The sequence below is a fragment of the Leucopleurus acutus genome, assembly GCF_964270905.1.
Source record: "Leucopleurus acutus genome assembly, chromosome: 3".
Classification (NCBI taxonomy): Eukaryota; Metazoa; Chordata; class Mammalia; order Artiodactyla; family Delphinidae; genus Leucopleurus; species Leucopleurus acutus.
In genome coordinates this window covers 32,813,541-32,835,145 of record NC_139145.1, presented here as the reverse complement: position 1 = coordinate 32,835,145, position 21,605 = coordinate 32,813,541, and the positions used below count along the sequence as shown (strand labels likewise).

At 42.7% G+C, this 21,605-nt stretch overlaps 1 protein-coding gene across 3 annotated transcripts in view; it reads left to right on the top strand.

The window, feature by feature from the left end:
- Nucleotides 1–21,605, top strand: part of TENM2 (teneurin transmembrane protein 2) — a gene marked incomplete at both ends in the record, with an annotated part of 1,201,679 nt that overhangs the window by 870,031 nt on the left and 310,043 nt on the right. For all 3 annotated transcript variants that reach the window (XM_082835729.1, XM_082835731.1, XM_082835730.1), the window contains one exon: nucleotides 4,931–5,165. In XM_082835729.1, the coding sequence (XP_082691855.1) occupies nucleotides 4,931–5,165 (235 nt within the window). The remainder of the gene's footprint in view (nucleotides 1–4,930; nucleotides 5,166–21,605) is intronic.

Below are 21,605 nucleotides of genomic sequence, written 5' to 3'. Positions count from 1 at the left end.
AATACCATATGATATAGCTTATATGTGGAATCAAAAAAAAGAAAAAGACACAAATGAACTTATTTCCAAAACAGAAAGAGACTCACAGACACAGAAAACAAACTAATGGTTACCAAAGGGGAAAGGGGGATGGGGGGAGGGATAAATTAGGAGGCTGGGATTAACATGTATAAAATAGATAACCAACGAGGACCTACTGTTTAGCACAGGAAACTATACTCAGTATTACATAATAACCTATATGGGAAAAGAATCTGAAAAAGAATATATATACATACATATATAGTATATGTATAACTGAATTGCTGTGCTGTACACTGAAACTTACACGATATCGTAAATTGACTATACTTAAAATATTTTAAAAACAGAGTTGATTTTTTAGTGGCCACACAACTTTGTTGGAATTGATGTTGTGAATTGATAAAGAAGCACTGCTTTATTTTTTAAAACTCTACTGTCAACCAATTGGCATTTAGGAAGGACAGAATATGTGAACGGCATCTCTGTCAGGATCAAAATTGCTGGCAACTGTCCCACAGCAAATCTAAATGCTCAGAAGCATAGACCATTCAAGCAAATGAGTCCAAAGAAGCAAACAGGACAAGTTAAGCATTCATTCAAGCACTTAATTTTTAAATCTACAGGAAGCACCTTCTCCACAAATTAACTTATCTTTGCTACGAGTCCTACCTGTCCCACCCTAGCTTTTAACAAAGAACCAATATATAGCTCCTTCTTCCTAGGACTAAAAGCCCCACAGTACCTGAAAACAAATTCCAGGCTCTGGACCCGAGATAAATCAGGTGTAGAATAATAGGTTAACACAGCAATTTTAATGCCTGCTGCCTTTTGCCTGCTAAAAGCCTACTTATTAGGTTGATACCATGTAAGTGTTTATGTTACCTAGTTATTTGTGGCTCAGTTACATTATTATGTGATTTCATATTTATGTAATAGAAGGGCCATTTGATGCACATGAATTAAGCCCAATAAAAGTATGGAACTCAGAGTGGATGCGAAGTTTCCTTCATCAAGCCGAGGTTATTCATTTTTGTTTCACCACAGACTGAAGACAACCCTTGCCTCGGAGAACGGCTTTTCATGTCATTTAGCGTCTTAGAAAGCAGTAAGGCATGTTGCTTGCCATTGTCTGCATTTTTTGAAATAGAAAACCGTCACATCCTGCAAACGCATTGGATGAGTATAACAAAAACATACACAAAAAAGTGCTCGAGCTCATTAGCTGTAGCAGAGATGTTGTTATATTAGCGGTACGTGACCCACACAGAATGCTGAGGAACCCCCAAGTCAAGCCAGCAGTCAGAAACATAAATGCCCACCAGCCAGTAACATAAATGCATACATCCGACCAGATGAAGATGGCAGGGATCATTCGGGCTGATGACAAAAACAAACTAAACAAACAAAACCACCCAATGGCATTCAGCTCTATCCAATTGTTGCCTTGAGAGAATACAGACTTCAATTGGTTTTTGTTTTCAAGAGAAGTCAGAAGTCTGGAACAGGATATACAATCTTGACCTTGAATTTTTGGTAATATTCAGCTTGGGTGCCGCTGGTTTGTGACTCCTGGCCTAGAGGGATGAGCTCTGGGCGTACTCCATCTCCTCAAATCTGGGATCCTTGAGAGCTGCAGTTATGTCTTTATCCATCCGTTTATTCCTAGGAGAACCAAGCAGTGTTCCCTGCACACGGTTTGGGGGAACTTGCCAGCCATCGGGTAGCATGTTTAGCATTTTACATTCATCTTCCCCTCGAACTTCCTTACAGGTAGTTACTGCTGTCTTCATCATTTGGCAGGTGAGGACACGGACAATTAAATGAAGTCTCAGGCCCAGGGTCACACAACTCAAAAGGGGTCGGACCCGATCCTTGAACTCAGTTCTTCCGATTTTATCTCCTAACCAGCGGCTCAATGCTCCCGCACCGCTCTGCTTCTCCCCCAGTGGTAGCCTTTACCCCTCTGTGTTGTCATTGTCTTTTCCTTCTAGCTCCTGTACCTAGTTGAAAAGTTTGTGTTTTGGAAAGAGAGATAAATGAGCAAATATGATCAACGTCACAGTGGAAATGAGCAGCCGTGTAAGGAGAACATCTTTCGATATTGAGGACGGGGGATAGTTTTTGTTGTAATTGCTATCAGTAATTTGATGTAAGTGCACTGAAAGAGCTTGTTGCTTTATAGGAGGACCCGGGTGAGTGGAGAGTTAAGTATTTGCTCATCTTCCTCTGCACTTATTTCTCCATCTCCCCCCCCCGACCCCATGAAACCCTAGGCCTTCTCTTTAGGAGAAATGGAAAGAGAGTTGGCCGTTTCTTTCAGTTAACTGGAAAACTCAGCCTCTGTTTTGTTTGGAACGTACCACACCACACCCGGGTCGGCGTTTCCATTCCCCCATCAGCACCACCCCTGGCTGTGTCCGCAGAAAGACAACCACAGGAATTCCACCCACACTGAACACAGAGGGACAGGGAAGGGCCACCCAGGCTGGAGCAGACAGAGAAATCTCAGGGTGAACAGACAGGAAGCAGGAGGGTCCCGATATCTCATTTAGTGAATTAAATCCCTCACACGGTCTCTTTGTACTTTGGGAGAGTGTGTGGTCTGGAGGGCTGGAGGGCGGGGGCCGGGAGAGCTGAGGGAGATGGTAGGTTAGGGCTTGGGGCTGGGAAGGGTGGGTTCTCGCTTGAACACTGATTCATCTCGCCTTCCCGAGGCAAGTCTCATAATTACCTAACTAATGGAGAATAATGATACCACTTTGATGGGAGTTGAGAGGGGGAGAAGGAAAGGCATGAGAATTCATTAACCTTGTGTGAGGGGCTTGGATAGCATCTCTGAAGGATCATTATTACATCATTTCACCCCCTTTTCTCACCTCTTCCCACTAATACGAGACAGACAAACGTAAATAACTATATAATAATAGATTACAAGACAGACAACAATGCCAGAAAATATAGTAGCCTGCTACAGCAATGGAACTCCCTCAAAGATATATTTAAAATGCCACTGGTGCAGAATGGAAAATACGAATTACAGGTTCATTTGGAGGACGCGATTTAAAATCTATACAACTTGTACAGTGGCATTTCCCATTAGGTTTTAGTTGTAGTTGTCTTTTTCTGCACACCAAAAAAAAAAAAAAATCCCCCCAAGTAATTGCAGCCCAGAGATGCAAACTTCAAGGAACCACTTTCCTCTGTATTTTTCTTTCCTGTTTTCGATGGTCATGATGCTCTCCAAACCTAGGATCTTCTTGACATGTTGTCTTTCTTTCGGAACGTTTCTGCAAGCTTCCCAGGAGCCACGGAATGTAGATTACACCTTTTGGAGATGTAGCCCGGTCACCTAAGGAGACAAGTAGTTGAAATGTGTGTCAAATTGCTTGTTTAAATGACTTGAGCCAACTTCTGAAAGCCAGGACAGCAGGGGCTGAGGATATTGAAAGTTGGCAGGGGCCAAAATGACAAGGCTCGGCAGTCACCTGGCGGGCTGCCAACCCCGACTGGAGGCTTCACAAAATAAACTTCCTCAAAGGACACAAATTAAAAGTCATGTTTCAGTAGCCATTGAAACCAAATTATAGGCTTACGTTGCATAGTGAACGACCTTCATTTTCATTATGCTTAAAATATTTCACTTCATAGGTGGAGAGTGGGTTGCTAGGAAAACGGTGTGTGGAATTGTCATCCGTGGTCGTATTTACAGGGGAATTACAGGGGACTACAGGGGTATAGTTGTCCTTTGTGCGTTTTTCCTGCAAGGACAGAGGATTGCAAGTTTAGAAACCAGGATGCAATTTGAAGTAAGGGTCGTGGTTTGAAAACATCAACCCTGACCTTCTCCAGAGACTGGGTCCTCAGGGTTCATCTCTCAGAGGACAGATGGTATGAAGCCTCTGATCTGAGCGGGCTCACAGGTGTGTTTTGTTGGTTCTCATTAAAAAAAAAAGTATACATATACATGTGAATATGTGTGTATATATAAACATATATATAAATACACAAACACACACGCATATTTTTTAATTGTCAACATTTTTTAAAATACAGAAAGCTCTTTTGAAAAAGTCCAGATCTTCAGCTCTCCTAGAAAAACTGGAAGATCATCTGCCTTGAGCTCTAACCCCTACATGGCCACGTGAGCCTGGATCTGAGTGAGGGCTGCTCCCTGCCCTCTCCAGTTCACCCCAGTCCACTTCACTTTCCTGCCTGGCCCCTGATAGGTGTTTACATTTACTACTCCCTGACTTAGAGTGTGTCATCTATTTTTTTTTTTTTTTTTTGCGGTACGCGGGCCTCGCACTGTTGTGGCCTCTCCCGTTGCGGAGCACAGGCTCCGGACGCGCAGGCTCAGCGGCCATGGCTCACGGGCCCAGCCGCTCCGCGGCACGTGGGATCTTCCCGGACCGGGGCACGAACCCGTGTCCCCTGCATCGGCAGGTGGACTCTCAACCACTGCGCCACCAGGGAAGCCCGTGCCATCTTTCTTATACCTTCAGAAAGATGCCGTGTTTTTAAAGAATGTATGGAGTGTACTGGTTTACCAGGAAATGGGCTAGGGACTTGTTACAACAATGCTCAGCCTTGAATATCATGCTACTTTCATTGCAGAATTAATATGTTTCAAATAATTCCACTGGTCAGCCCTCACCAGCCTGGTTTTGCTAACCTAGTTTCTCATTCTTAATTTGATGCCGAGGGATAAAGGCAAATCAAAGTATACTATTCGTTAGTAACTGACACTGGGATGCTGGACACAGTCGTATCTGCATCTGTAGTTCGTGACATTCGGCAATTGTCAATATCGAGGCTTTTGTCCCAGGCTCTCCTCCGCAGGCTTGCAGAGCGAACGCGGCCGCATTCTGAAGCCCCTAATGGCCGTTTCTCCTTCCTCTTTTCTCAGGCCCTCCGAACCACCACAGCCAGTCGACTCTGAGGCCCCCTCTGCCACCCCCGCACAACCACACGCTGTCCCATCACCACTCGTCAGCCAATTCCCTCAACAGGAACTCGCTGACCAATCGGCGGAGTCAGATTCACGCCCCGGCTCCCGCGCCCAACGACCTGGCCACCACGCCCGAGTCAGTTCAGCTTCAGGACAGCTGGGTGCTAAACAGCAACGTGCCCCTGGAGACCCGGTAAGTCCCCATCACGATCACACCTGGCTCCCTGCTGCATCACCCGGCCAGAGCAGTCGGGAGAAAATCCCGCCTACATTATGGGACAAGTTTACCAACTCTGTGCCGTTCCCTTGGTAATTTGACCCTGGACGGTAGGTTGATAGGTATTTCTTCGTTCACATGTGTCTCCTTTTAATGCTTGTTTACTTTCTTCCACAGCTCCTGTGTACACAACTAATAGAATTAGCATAACATATTTTTACTCAAAGACTCATGGGAAACATGCTTCTAAGGGTATATTGACAGAAAGCTGCTGATAAATTATGCATTTAGCCTTTCTTGAAGTAATAAATGAAGACTCATTTGAAATTAAGTGTTTGGGGAGACCTTGAGCAACAATCCCTGATTCCAGACTGACAGAAGTATAATTTTAATTTATACTTCATCCAACATGCAGTCTCACTTTAATCCCTCCTGTATACACTAACAGCCTGATGATGCCTGAGGGGCAAACAATAGTGTAAAAACACAAACAAGAAAAAAGCGGCAGCACTTATGTTGAGAGGGAAGGGTTTCAAAGTGATCTCCAGGTCTGGCTTTGTTCTGTTTTGCCTTTGCTTCTGTCCTTGTCTCACCTTTGCTTCTGGTCTTCCAAAATCACACCTGCCTTAGTGACCTGAAGGAAGGGGCCTTGGTCACAGCGTGGCAGGCTGCAGTGTAATTGACAGTGGGTCAGCCAGATACTGGAACGGCCTTGCCATTCCACCCCCAGGCACTCTCATGGTTTGTGTGCTTCAATTGGTACAGTTTCCTTGCCCGGAAGAACCATGGAGACTAAAGAGAGAAGGACTAATTCATATTGAACCTTCAAAAAGTTCCCACATAGTTTTTAAACTTTCATAACTTAGGTTTAAGGAAAGACTGAAATAATCTGTAATCTTTCTGGTAATGGCCCGTGAATTTTCTGCACACAGCTGGAAATAATTATGCAAGCCATAGCATTTGATGTTGTTTCTTATCTCTCATATGTTTTGTTTTATTAACAAGATCTTGAATAAGTTGCGTACCACTGTCACTGTAGTCACCCCAAGCTTTAATGCATTTTATTTTCTAACAACTCTAGGTGATTTGTAACCAGGCCTGCAGTCTTAATCTCTAAGGCTTACAGTCGGTGAAGTCAATAGAAACGCTATGCATATCTTATATATAATAGATAGATTTAAGCATTTGTACTGATATAATAACCCACTAATAAGTAGCTTTGCTGGAAAGGTTCCAGGCTGAAAGTTGACTGGTCCGCCAGGCTTAACTTAGGATATTTTCATAGCTGGTAGTGGTCTTTCAGGCTGGATAAGACTCTGTCTTTTTCGTCCTTATATTTATGAACTGCCGTAGAGTTTGTTGGGTACTAGTCAGACTATTTTCCTCAACAGACCACTGTTTGAAAACTAGTTTCTAGACATAAAGGCTATGCACAGTGGTTAGGAGGAAGAAAGAGGAGGGAGAAAGGGAAGGAGAAATGTGGTAGATATTGGGGGAAAAGACGGAGAAAAAGGAAAGAAGAGGACCACCATCGCCATTAACAACCAGTTTTTATTGTGCAGTCCGTACACGCCGATGTTAGTGGTTTCAGTGCACTACCTCATTCAAGCATGGAAGCAATCCAATGAGGTAGGAAGGAATCGTTGTTATTAGTATTTTAAAAATTCAGAATCTAGACTTGGGGGGCAGAGTAACTTGCAAGCGTTCTAGGGCTTCAGTGAGATGGTGAATTATGAGCCGCATTGGATGGAAGTCTCGTGGTTGCTCCACATAAAATAAGGTGGTCAGATTGTCTGATGCAGGAAGAGCCACGAACCTACATTTATTGCCTTAATTGTCACGTCTTCAGGGAAAGATCCATCAGAGTGTCTACTCCTCACAAAGAGTCTCCTGTTGGTGATGAGAACACATACACTGCATTAGCGTATCTCCCATCGCCCAGTTTCTGATGTGATCAGTTGGCAATAACGTGTTCCCTTGAAAGGATCTGGAGGAGAGGACCAGCAAAGCCAGCCTGTCCCCTTCTCGTTCTCCTGAAGTTCTCCCAGAACATGCTTTCTGACCTGTAGAGTCCTTCTGCAGATCGTTAGGATACATGGCATTTCTCCTAGGATTGGAGCTTCTCAGTGATGCTTTTAGAGGAGGCGAGCTTGGGAAGTAAGTAAGATGGCCAAAACCTTGAAGCCTAGCAGAAGGAAAAAAACAAGGGAGAACATATCCAGATGTTCTTTGATCAGTACATTCAAGGGCCAAGAGTTCGAGAATATAAGGCCCCTGAGATGGGGCTATTACTAAGTCAGTCACAGATATTTGAAACTCCATCCATGGAACTGAATACATATAATTTGGATGTGCAGCTTGTCTCATATATGAAAACTTTAGCAATAATTAATAGAATTGTTGAGCTTTGTGTTTCTCTTTTAAATATGATTTATACAGTCTCTTATTAGCATTTACTTACTGAATCCCTGGAAAATACTAAGCGCCATGTTAGATACTGGGGAGATTATGATTAAAACATGTATCCTGCCCTTAAAGCTCATACAACGTAAAAATGGAGATAGGCACATAAACAAAAAGATAGTGCAGTGTTTACAGGAATGGAAGTGCGTAAGTTACAGTAGTTGTACAGTTGAATAGTTATTAAATTTCCCAGGATGGTCAGGAAAAGTTTCCCAGCTGAGGGGCTGTTTGAGCTGCGTTTCGAAGGATGAACAAGAGTTTACCTAGAAGGTAGAGCGGTGGGAATGGGAGGGTGGGAGGGAGGGAGACGCAAGAGGGAAGAGATATGAGGATATATGTATGTGTATAGCTGATTCACTTTGTTACACAGCAGAAACTAACACACCATTGTAAAGCAATTATACTCCAATAAAGATGTTAAAAAAAAAAAAAGTTTACCTAGCAGGTAAGTGGAAAAAAAATCAAAGATTATAGCATCATTTGTTCTCATTCTTCAGTGGTTTTCCATATAGTCTTGGAAACTGTAGAACTGAATGGTTTCACTCACTCCCATGCTGAAATATTGTGAGTTTAATGGGGTCATTTTCTTACCCACAGGAGCAAATGTAGGAATGGAAGCTCTTACGTTAGGGGCATGATATCATACTAGGATTCCAATTCCTGTCTTTCATACCCAATAAGAATTGATTACCCGCAGCAGGAAAAAACCATTGAGGGCAAGACATTCTGGAGGCTGATCATGATGTACTCATCAGTTTTGAAAATGCAATGGAAATTTACAAACAGCTTCGCCACCTCTGCTTTCATTAATACAGACTTCTGGGCATGATGGAAGAATTTCCTAACTCTGGGAGGTGATGGGCAGCATTCTGCAACCCCCCGAGACTCCAGGCCAAATCCAAGGTGTTTCTTTAGACCAGTAAGGAACAAGCCCTTGCCCCTCTGCATTGCTTTTTGATGTTCCCGTCAGTCTTAATGAGGCATGTTAGATCTTCCCTGGACTGTGTGTTTTCCATCTTTGTTCTATGACAAGTAGAATCAAGGTGCTAATTAAGGAGGCATAGCCAGGAAATAGACTGTATGAATCTGGAATTTAACACAAGATGAAAAAGCTTATAAGGAGAGTTCGGTCTCAACGTTAATAATGTAAATAACAGTGCATATAAATTTGTACTGCCCAAGACAATCAGCTGACGTGTAAACCATAATATGATCCAAGAAAAACCAAACCTAGGGCAGAGGAACTAATTGCAAACAGCCTGGACCCTCTTTTCTAACGTCTGCATAACAGAATCACTCTGCCCACCATCTTTCTCTCAGCTTACTGGCGGAAGATCTTAGGACAAGGTCCCTGTGTGATTCTGGGTCGATAGCACCTATCTCCTCCTTCCTCTCCTGAGAGGAGCAAGGTCAGGAATCTTCCTGGCCGGCTGCTTCTTTGGGAGTTTCTGAAGTCCGCATCTCTTTGTCTATGACAGTAGAAAGTAGCTCAGCGACAGAACCTAACTTGCTTTCCCTTATGCATTTTGCTGAGGCAAGCTTCTTTCTTGGAATCCATCTCGGGAGCGGGTCACTGAAGAGAATCCGTAAGCGGGACAAAACTTCCCTCTGAGTTTGCTTTTGCCCTGAAATACCAGAAGGCCTCGTTTTAGCCATCCAGACCCTCGAGCTACAAACAAGTTTGCAACTTGCTCTTTGAAATGGTCATCCATTACTCATTCGAGAACCATCTACGAGACCCAGCCAGGTGCCCGGCACTGAGGATTCAGCAGTGAAGAAGAAAAGCAAAGTCCTTGCCCTTCTGGAGTTTCCTGACTGTAGACAGAATGTGAACAGAAGATTAGGCATATGCCCCTACGGTGACAGTTAAGTGCCATGTGAGGTATAGAGAAGCCAGACTCAGGAGAAATTTGCATTTAGGCTGAGCCCTAAGGATGAGTAGGTGTTAATTAGACCGAAAGAATGTTCTAGGTGGCGAAAACCACGACCCGCTGGGGGAAGAAACGCTAAGATGCCAGGAAGAGAAAGCAAACTGCACAGACAGGTGGGAGCCGGACAGTGCAAGGTTTGGGGCTGCTTTAAAGATTTTGGACCCAGCGCCAAGAACAGTGAAAAGTCACCGAAGCATTTTAAACAGGAGGCCAAAATAATAACATAAATGGTCCCGTTTTGTTTTTAACTATGGTAGCTGCCATAGGTTCAATAGGTGGGGGGTGGGGAGGGGGGCTTGAGGGCAAGTTATAGCAGGACTAAGGGTCCAGTTTGGAGAATACTGTCACGGTTAAGATGAAAAATGGTGGGGCTTCCATTAGGGTGCCCGTAGCTGCAGTATCAGAGCTGTCTGCCTTTCTCTTACCAATCTGGCCAGAAGGTGCACGTTCAAAGATGTGGGGTATGTACTGAAGGTAGAATCAGTAGGAATTTGTGACTGATGGAATGTCAAGATGTCGGTTAGGCAGGTGTGAGCACGGTATCCAGTTTTTTGGCCTAAGAGGCTGAGTGAATAGGGATGTCATTTAGGAAACAAGTGTGGTTTTCCACTTGTTAAATCTCTGAGGCAACAAGAGTATTAAGAGTAGCTGTTATTGGCCAGACTTATTTTGATTCTAAAATAATAGATGTAACACAGAAGCACAACCATTTGCAAATGATAGCATAGTTCGTGTATCCAAAGCTCTCAGCAGTGGACTTTTCTCTTAAAAAAAAAAAAAAATCTCTCCAGAAATTTTGTTCAGTTTAATAGTTATTGTACATGATTGTGTAGTTCTGTGAATAACAACTTTATCAAATAGTTTTTGCTCCATGCTTAGTTTTACATGCATGATCCCACTGAACCCTTTAACCCTTCTGCTGAGTATATGTTACTATCCCTATTTTAAATAAACAGAAACTGAGGCTTGGGAAGATGAAGTTACTTACACGTCTCCAAATAAGTAAGGGACCGAACTGGGGTGGAAACCTGGGTCTACCTGACTCCACGTGCAGTGCTCTTAACCACCACATGATAATGCCTTGGAGACTAAAAGGACAAAACAAAACGATGCTTATTGTCCAATTAGAATGTATCCAGTCCGTGGAAATGGTGACGTTAATGCAGTATAAGTGACACGAGGCAAGAAATGATCTGAGGGATGAATCCCAGTCCATTACTGGACATAGAGTTAGTCACAGACAATATCATGAGCCAGGCAGGATAAGAAGGGACCCTTGTCTCCAGCTCTGCGGGATCGGTGGCCACCCAGGATGGTCAGTCTGAAGTCCTGAGCCTCCACGGTGGTGGCAGCATGGGATCCACGTGAGCTGAGTTACAGAGAGGAGGTTTAGTGCGCTGCATGTCGTAAAATGCGAGAGCAAATTGACACCGCAGACGTAAGAAGCGGTGCTACCTTTTTAGCTCTGTGATTTGCATAGGGTTTATCTTGCAGACAATCTTTGCTAGACTGGTAGGAGAAAGCCACGCAGCCGCGGGTATGGTGGCTGGCCATTTGGTCATCGTTTGAGTAGGGACACTCCGGAAGTTGTGATGAACACCCAGGAAGTGCTCTGGTAAAGAATGGAGCTTGTTGGGCTTGGTAAGTGGCACCTGAGGAATCTAATTTGGGTATCAGCGTTTCAGAAAACATACTTTTTATCTTTAAGACCAAGTAATCTTAGCCTCGTATGGATGCTTTATTGGGAGTGCATATTTGGGAATCAAGACTCAAGACCTTTAGTAAATAAGGTTGTCATGGGGAAGCAACGAGACTGTTGGAACATCTTCACCATGCTGAACCTGAAGACTCTTCTCCACTTGTTCTCCAGATTGATTTTTCTACCTAAGGATTAATTTCCTGACAGAATCACTGACAAGTTTGATCTTGAGAATATGAAACCAACGTAACCTGTTTTGCTTTTCTTCCTTTTTCTTTTCCTTTTTTTTTTTTTTAACGTTTTTGCGTGAGGTTTAAACCTAGAATTCATTCCGGGTGAACCAGATGCGTTCCAGCACTTTTCAAATCAATAGGCCGCTTGATTTCTCCATATTGCAGAACATTATGCTCCCTCTAAGTTCTCATCAGAGGCAACATGGAAATTAATGAGACCTTTAGGTTAGCGTTTCCGGCTCAGCCGTAGTTTCTAGCTTTACCTTGCCTTTTTGACACCATGATCCCGCCTGGCCACCAGCAGCATTGCACGTTGCAGCGAGCTTTAATTTTGTAGTTTTCTTAGTCTTCCTTGGAAACTGGCAGCTTATTAATCTCAATAACTGAACTGCACAGTAGGCAAGCTCTCCAATGAGAAATGAGGCTGTGTCTTTTTGTTTTTGGCAGATGGAGACAAGAGGTTGGTTGTTGGATAGAGCCAGGGGGGTGGGGGGGATGAGTGGTAGAGGAAAAAGCCAGTAAGGAGGGGCACCCCGTACCCCAAATCACTTTCTGACAATTGGCAGGAAAATAAAGAGAACCTAGTCTAATCCACTCCTCTGCAATTGAGGGCTCGCGGTGTTAACCACATTCAGACCTGTTAATAAGAAAATAAAGTGTTGTGGTTCGTGTGCAAATTACAAGGTGCATTAAGAAAGAAACAAGCATTGCATCTTACTTAAGACCACTCCAGTCTGCTCTTGGCATGGTTTGCTAACTCGGAAACATCCTTGAAGGTAGAGGTATACAAGGAGGGCTGTCCTTTTGAAATTTGTCTCCTGCTGGAAAATTAAAGCCCTGTTAAGTTTATTAAAGCTTTGGGGACTTGAACTTCTTACTTGCGAGTTACCACAGGGAAGCCTCTGGGGAGAAGGAACTTTTTTTCAAAAGCCGTCCCTCTGCAGCCTGGACCGTGGGGACCCAATTAGGGATTGAGGCCACCTTGTGGTCATGGCTTGGAAGCGCAAGACTCTGCCCTGAGTACGTGTAAATGTTGGACTCTTGGGTTAAGTTCAAGGTTGAAAAAAGCTAAATATTTTCATCTCTGTCTGTGCTCTTTCACCCATTCAGCTAATATCAACTGTCATTCCCCTGGGGTATTTCCTGAAGCCTTCCCAGAGGATATTTTATGTGGCTTAGGCGGGAGAGACTGGATGGAACGCAAGGCTTTTCTAATTCTGGCTCCCCAATGATTTTTTCTTTTCACAGAAGCCAGATAAGGCGTTCGTGGTTCTCCCAGGCAGGCGAAGTAGGCTCTGCACCTTTTCTGAAGCTTCCTTTGGTTTATTAGTCTTGGTCTCGCCTGCCCTTGTGAGTGGGGATCTTATGTCCCCAGAATTGCAATCTATCCCAGGCGTTCAGCCAGTTTGCTCAACTAGGGCTGCATCCTTTAGATGATAGGGGAGTTCAAGAAGCTTTAAGCAACTTTTTCTCAGATACCTTTTTTCCCCTCCAAAACCCACTGAACAATTCCGGGCTGTTCCCTAAGTCTTGAATGCAAATATCCATTTTCAGAAGTCATGACAATTTTTTAAATTAATTAATTAATTTATTTTTTTGGCTGCGTTGGGTCTTCGTTGCTGCGCGTGGGCCTTCTCTGGTTGCAGCGAGTGGGGGCTACTCTTCATTGCGGTGCGCGGGCTTCTCCTTGCGGTGGCTTCTCTTGTTGCGGAGCATGGGCTGTAGGGCATGGGGTTCAGTAGTCGTGGCTCGCGGGCTCTAGAGCGCAGGCTCAGTAGTTGTGGCGCACGGGCTTAGTTGGTTCATGGCATGTGGGATCTTCCCGGACCAGGGCTCCAACCCGTATCCCCTGCATTGGCAGGCAGATTCTTAATCACTGTGCCACCAGGGAAGCCCATGACAATGTTAACCATGGAGAATCACCCTCAAAATCATGTGTTTTTCAATCCCTTACAGAATCATTTCTTGCTCAGCGTAACTGTTTGAGGAATCAGCAAGTGCTTCCAATTTCTGTCATCGGTGTTTTAGCTGTGAGTGCTTGCCTTATATTTAAAAAGAGAATGAGTAACACTTCTTTTTTATTTGTGAGAGGGTTCTGAAATTCTCTTTCAGCTTGTTAAAGCTTCAGCTGGGTTGGAGCATCCCTAAGACACCTGCTCAACAATGAGTCCTCCTGTCAAGCTGTTACACACCAACGATATGACGACTAAAAGCTCATTTTTTGGTAATTATTTGAAGGACTGGATTTAAAATCCTGTTCTAGGAAGAAGGTGGGAAATGTCTTCTTCTTGTTGGGTATGTGCTTAGATAAGAATTTTAAATGGAGCTTCATCTTCATGACTTTTTAATGTCTTATCAACCCAGATCCTCTCCACTGCACTTTGGAACAGGTAATAAGAAGGCATAAGGTGATATTAGGCACATTTAAGCATTTGGTGGGACCCCGAATCCACCCACCCCGGCCAATTTAGTCAAGTGAGAGAATACATGTAGAAGCCCTCTGGGAGCGGGACCCTGCTGTGTGAGGGTCTTGTGTTCAGCTTAGGGCGCTCTTAGTATGCTAATGTCCTACAGCTGAGTGCCAAAGGCAGAGGACGGCCAAGATGATCCTCTCCAGCTTCTAAACTCAGAATCCACGTGAGGAGAGATGGTGGTCATATTGAAAATCTTTCCACTTCCTGTGAAGGACTGAACACTCTTTTGGGCTTTGTCTTTAGGCATTGTCATCTCTTCCGTGCCTGCCTTGTGCCAAGCCCTGTATTAGGCACTTTATATTATCCGATTTGAAGCCCTGTGCGATGGATACAGTTGTCCCCTTCAGCATGTCAGGAGGACGAAACCTGGAGAGATGAGGGGTCTGGGACAGAATCAAGATTCAGGCAGAACTGGATTCAGGGACTTAAACTCAGGCATTAGGCGCTCGCTCTCTCTCTCTCTCTCTCTCTCTCAGCTTTGTTTTTCCGTTTTCCAACATTGTTCTTAAGCAGGTCTCCTTTTGTGAGATCTTTGTGGGAATCATAGGCTCTATCCTCGTAGCTCAGAAAGTAATAGGAAAAGGATTTCTTCTTCTGGATATTTCAACGGAACTCCCTGGATATTTCAACGGAACTTCCTGGTTCTCAGGAACCCAGCTAGAATCCCGTGCCCACAGCAAACCCAATCCCGAGACCTGGAGCATGGGCCATGTTGACTGTCTAGGCCTGGATCACGCGCCCACATGGAACAGGAGACCAGGAAGAAGGGCGTGGCCATAACCAAACACCACAGTGTTAGGAGACCGTAAGATAGAGGTCTAGAAGGAAAAAAAAAAAAGAAAGAGAAAAAAAAACAAAAAACCCAGGCCAAGTTCAATACTAGTTTTGCCCTCGCCCAGCTGCCGTCTCTTATTGGCTAATGATAGTGATTCTCCTCTGAGCACACAGTCCTGCCCAGGGGTGGGGTTAGGGGAGGTTCAGAGTACCCAGTTACTTCACTTGCCTTGGGCACCGAAGGGGGTTTACAACTGATTCCAATATGAAGTAGAAAGAATAAGGTCCACTGAGTAATTCGCATCCCCTTCTGATTCATCACCCTCTCTGGTTCACTTCTCACACGGCCCACGACTTTACCTTTGAGTTCACTGTAGCCACTTAATGCATTTTAACTTTTATTTTATTGATGTCTCTTTTAAGCTATCCTCTTCTTTCCTGCGTAACTGCTTGGATTCTACATTTTCTAATTAAAACGTGCTCATCTATTGTCTCACTAAACAGTGCTCTTTACGAGGGCTCATGATGAGAAAGTTAACTCGGAACAACTCAACGCGTTTCTCATCTCCTGAAAAAGGCTGGAGAAGCAGTTTTACCTTTATCCAGTTGAAGTCCTTGGTTTTGCTTTTTCAGAAGACAGTGAATGGGAAACATTTAATTCCATGCTCCAAGCTTCTATTCTCAGCAATATAAAAATGCATTTTATGCTGTTTTGTGGTGACCATCTTAGACAGGACATTTTGCAGGGGTCCGTCTGCTCTATAATGGACCTTATTATAGGTACCATCAGAATAGTTCCACATTTAATTAGACAAAAAGTTTTGTCCTAAAAGTCAACATGTCCTAATGTCAATAACTATGCCCATTGCTATTTACACTCCTGTGATTTAATCTGATATTACTAGCCGTAGAAAAGCTCAGTAGTAGGGGGAAAGGTAGCACACTTACATTTAACCCCCCCCGCTAGAATTTCAGTGTAATGGTGTGGGGGACACTGGGTTGGGTGTGAGAACCAGGAGGGAAGGACACGTTCAGTTTGGGTCTGGGGGTACTTTGTTTTCTGAGTTCTCACCATCGTCGGCCTTGTCTGGAAGTATGAAAGCTGTGTTAGGATGGGGACCTCCTCACGTCCTGCCTATAACGTGCATCTTCAAGTTCACAATACCTTCAGTTTGGGGGAGAAGGGAGAAGTATAGCATTTTCTGCAGGGCTAAAATTGCAGGCCTATTTCAAGCATAGAAGAAGAGGGAGAGGTGAGGGGTGGCGTAGGAAAGAAAGGGTCCGGTGATGAGGACACAGAAATAAGTATTTACCTGCCATCTTCTGGGAAGTCGGCCCCTTGATTCTGACCGCTGCATCAGAAAGCAGACCAGGAGAAGGAGTCAAGGTCAACATGATTTAGGTTGACCTGATCATTTAAGAGGAGGGGGAATCATTTGGCAGCACCAAGGCAGAATTTTGAGACCGGAACCCGTGTTAGGATCACTCGTGCAGGCCGATGTCTATTCTGCAGATGAGGAGGGTGAGGCCGGATGACTCGTTGGTTTCTCACGCGGATTGTCTGGGTGGGACTGCAGGCAGGCTTCCTGCTGGAGCTTCCCTCAGATCGCCTCACTCTTCCCTGCATGATGAGTAGGCGACTTTGTTGCCTCTTCCTCCCACGCAGCATCTTTATCTCCATTTCCTTCTGCAAAGGAATGGTCAAGAATTTAAGACAAAGAATTAGAGCACATATTACAACAGCTTTGGTATTTCCAGGTGTTTTATTACAAAATGTATTCATTCTCTTGGTAAAAACATTGAACAATTAGAAAGGTGAAAAGTGCAAAGTATATTCATGCCCTGCCCCTCCATTCCTATCTTCAAGGAAATCTCATTTGAAGGTTTATTATTTTAGGCTTCCAGAAATGTTTATGGTATCTGAGCATATTTTCTTTAAGTTTAATGTAAAAGGGATCGTGTTGCACCTACCATTTGACAACGGCCTTTTTTAACTTCGTGAGAAATTGTAGAAAGCATTTCAGGTAATATCATATATACGTACCTCATTCTTTTTTTTTATTTTTTGGCTTAAACAACAGAAATTTATTGCCTTACAATTCTGAAGGCTAGAAGTCTGAGATCAATGTGTTGATACGTTAGGTTTCTTCCGAGATTCTCTCCCCTTTGCTTGTGGATGACTGTTTTCTCCCTCTGTCCTCACGTGGTCTTCCCTGTGTTTCTTTGTCCTTATCTCCTCTTCTTACAAGGACACCCCAGCCTAATGTCCTCGTTTTCCCTTAATTACCTCTTTTTTTTTAATAGATCTTTATTGGAGTATAATTGCTTCACAATACCGTTTTAGTTTCTGTTGCACAACAGAGCAAATCAGCCATACGCATACACATGTCCCCATATCCCCTCCCTCTTGAGCCTCCCTCCCACCCTCCCTATCCCACCCCTCTAGGTGGTCACAAAGCACCGAGCTGATCTCCCTGTGCTATGCAGCTGCTTCCCACCAGCCAACTATTTTATATTCGGTAGTGTATATACGTTGATGCTACTCTCGCTTCGCCCCAGCTTCGCCCTCCCTTCCCATGTCATCAAGTCCATTCTCTATGTCTACCTCTTTATTCCTGCCCTGCAACTAGGTTCATCAGTACCATTTTTTCCCTTAGATTCCACATATATGCATTAGCGTACAGTATTTGTTTTGCTCTTTCTGACTTACTTAACTCTGTATGACAGACTCTAGGTCCATCCACCTCACTACAAATAGCTCAATTTCATTTCTCTTTATGGCTGAGCAATATTCCATTGTAATTTTGTGGCACATCTTCTTCATCCATTCATCTGTTGATGGACAGCTAGGTTGGTTCCATGTCCTAGCTATTGTAAATAGTGCTGCAGTGAACATTGTGGTACATGTCTCTTTTTGAATTATGGTTTTCTCAGGGTATATACCCAGCAGTGGGATTGCTGGGTCACATGGTAGTTCTATTTTTAGTTTTTTAAGGAACCTCCGTACTGTTTTCCATAGTGGTTGTATCGATTTACATTCCCATCAGCAGTGCAAGACGGTTCCCTTTTCTCCGCACCCTCTCCAGCATTTGTTGTTTGTAGATTTTCTGATGATGCCCATTCTAACTGGTGTGAGGTGATACCTCACTGTAGTTTTGATTTGCATTTCTCTAATAATTAGTGATGTTGAGCAGCTTTTCATGTGTCTCTTGGCCATCTGTATGTCTTCCTTGGTGAAATGTCTATTTAGATCTTCCACCCATTTTTTAACTGGGTTGTTTGTTTTTTTGATACTGAGCTCCATGAGCTGTTTGTATATTTTGCAGATTAATCCTTTGTCTGTTGTTTCATTTGCAAATATTTTCTCCCATTCTGAGGGTTGTCTTTTTGCCTTATTTATGGTTTCCTTTGTTGTGCAAAAGCTTTTAAATTTAATTAAGTCCCATTTGTTTATTTTTGTTTTTATTTCTGTTACTCTAGGAGGTTGGTCAAAAAAAGATCCTGCTGTGGTTTATGTCAAAGAGTGTTTTTCCTATGTTTTCCTCTAAAAGTTTTATAGTGTGTGGTCTTACATTTAAGTCTTTAATCCACTTGGAGTTTATTTTTGTGTATGGTGTTAGGGAGTGTTCTAATTTCATTCTTTTACACGCACCTGTCCACTTTTCCCAGAACCACTTACCGAAGAGGCTGTCTTTTCTCCATTGTATGTTCTTGCCTCCTTTGTCGTAAATTAGATGACCATATGTGCGTGGGTTTATCTCTGGGCATTCTATCCTCTATCATTGATCTCTATTTCTGTTTTTGTGCCAGTACCATACTCTCTGGATTACTGTAACTTAGTGGTATAGTTTGAAGTCGAGTAGCCTGATTCCTCCAGCTCCTTTTTTCTTTCTCAAGACTGCTTTGGCTATTCGGGGTCTTTTGTGTTTCCATATGAATTGTAAGATTTTTTGTTCTATTTCTGTGAAGAATGCCATTGGTAGTTTGATAGGGATTGCACTGAATCTGTAGATTGCTTTGGTAGTATAGTCGTTCTCACAATATTGATTCTTCCAATCCAAGAACATGGTATATTTCTCCATCTGCTTATGTCATCTTTGGTTTCTTTCATCAGTGTTTTGTAGTCTTCTGAGTACAAGTCTTTCACCTGCCTAGGTAGGTTCATTCCTAGGTATTTTATTCTTTTTGTTGCAGTGGTAAATGGGATTGTTTCCTTAATTTCTCTTTCTGATTTTTTGTTGTTAGTGTATAGGAATGCAAGAGATTTCTGTGCATTAATTTTGTATCCTGCAACCTTACCAAATTCATTGATTAGTTCTAGTCGTTTTCTGGAGCATCTTTAGGATTTTCTGTGTATAGTATCATGTCATCTGCAAACAGTGACAATGTTACTTCTTTCTTTCCAATTTTTATTCCTTTCATTTCTTTTTCTTCTCTGATTACCATGGCTAAGACTTCCAAAACTATGTTGAATGAGAGTGGCGAGAGTGGACATCCTTGTCTTATTACTGATCCTAGTGGAAATGCTTTCAGTTTTTCACCATTGAGTATGGTGTTTGCTGTGGGTTTGTCATATATGGCCTTTATTATGTTGAGGTACGTTCCCTCTATATCCATTTTCTGGAGAGTTTTTATCATAAATGGGTGTTGAATTTTGTCAAAAGCTTTTTCTGCATCTATTGAGATGATCATATGTTTTTTGTTTATTTTTTTTAATTTATTTATTTTAGTTTAGTTATTTTTATTAACAGAAAATGAAAATATCTTTATTTGGATTGGTGATGGAAAGAAGTGATCACAGAGGACAATTATTTACGTTTCCTTTTTTTTTTTTTTTTTTTTGCGGTACGTGGGCCTCTCACTGTTGTGGCCTCTCCTGTAGCGGAGCACAGGCTCCGGACACGCAGGCCCAGCGGCCATGGCTCACGGGCCCAGCCGCTCCGCGGCACGTGGGATCTTCCCAGACCGGGGCACGAACCCCTATCCCCTGCATCGGCAGGCAGACTCCCAACCGCTGAGCCACCAGGGAAGCCCTACCTTTCCTTGCTATATCAAGATGAACCAAATCATATTTAGTAGAACATTTCTGTAAAAGAAAAGTTAGATCATATGGTTTTTATTCTTTAATTTGTTAATGTGGTGTATCACATTGATTGATTTGCATGTATTGAAGAATCCTTGCATCCCTGAGATAAATCCCACTTGATCGTGGTGTATGATCCTTTCGGTGTGCTCTTGGATTCTGTTTGCTAGTATTTTGTTCAGGAATTTTGCATCTCTGTTCATCAGTGATATTGGTCTATAATTTTCTTCTTTTGTGATATCTTTTTCTGGTTTTGATATCAGAATGATGATGATGGCTTCATAGAATGAATTTGGGCGTGTTTCTCCCCCTGCAAATTTTTGGAAGAGTTTGAGAAGGATCGGTGTAAGCTCTTCTCTAAATGTTTGATACTTTTGCATGTGAAGCCATCTGGTCCTGGACTTTTGTTTGTTGGAAGATTTTAAATTATGGTTTCGATTTCATCACTTGTGATAGGTCTGTTTATATTTTCTAACTCTTCCTGGTTCAGTCTTGGAAAATTGTACCTTTCCAAGAATTTGTCCATTTCTTCGTGGTTGTCCATTTTATTGGCATATAGTTGTTTGTAGCAGTCTCTTATAATCCTTTGTACTACTGCAGTGTCAGCTGTGACTTCTCCTTTTTCATTTCTAGTTTTATTGATTTGCATCCTCTCCCTTTTTTTCATGATGAGTCTGACTGAGGGTTTATCAATTTTGTTTATCTTCTCAAAGAACCAGCTTTTAGTTTCATTGATCTTTGCTATTGTTTTCTTCGTTTCTATTTCATTTATTTCTGCTCTGATCTTTATGATTTCGTTCGTTCTACTGACTGTGGGTTTTCTTTGTTCTTCTTTCTCTAGTTGTTTTAAGTGTAGGGTTAGATTGTGTATTTGAGATTTTTCTTGTTTCTTGAGGTGAGACTGAATTGCTATAAACTTCCCTCTTAGAACTGCTTTTGCCACGTCCCATTGGTTTTGGGTCGTCGAGTTTACGTTGTCATTTATTTCTATGTATTTTTTTATTTCTTCTTTGATTCCCTCACTGATTTCTTGGTTATTTAGTAGAGCACTGTTTAGCCTCCATGTATTTGTGTTTTTTACAGTTTTTTTCCTGTAATTGATTTCCAGTCTCATAGTGTTGTGGTCAGAAAAGATGCTTGATACAATTTCAATTTTCTTAAATTTTCCAAGGCTTGATTTGTGACCCAAGATGTGATCTATCCTGGAGAATGTTCCATGTGCACTTGAGAAGAAAGTATATTCTGCCACTTTGGGGTGGAATGTTCTCTAAATATCTATTAGATCTATCTGGTCTATTGTGTCATTTAAAGCTTGTGTTTCCTTATTTATTTTCTGTTTGGATGATCTGTCCATTGGTGTAAACGGGGTGTTAAAGTCCCCTATTGTGTTACTGTCGATTTCCCCTTTCATGGTTGTTAGTGTTTGCCTTATGTGTTGAGGTGCTCCTGTGTTGGGTGCATGAACATTTATGATTGTTATATCTTCTTCTTGGAATGATCCCTTGATCATTATGTAGTGTCCTTCCTTATCTCTCATAAAAGTCTTTATTTTAAAGTCTATTTTATCTGATATGAGTATTGCTACTCCAGCTTTCTTTTGACTTCCTTTTGCATGGAATATTTTTTTCCATCCCTTCACTTTCGGTCTGTATGTGTCCCTAGGTCTGAAGTGGGTGTCTTGTAGGCCACATATACATGGGTCCTGTTTTTGTATCCATTCAGCCAGTCTGTGTCTTTTGGTTGGGGCATTTAATCCATT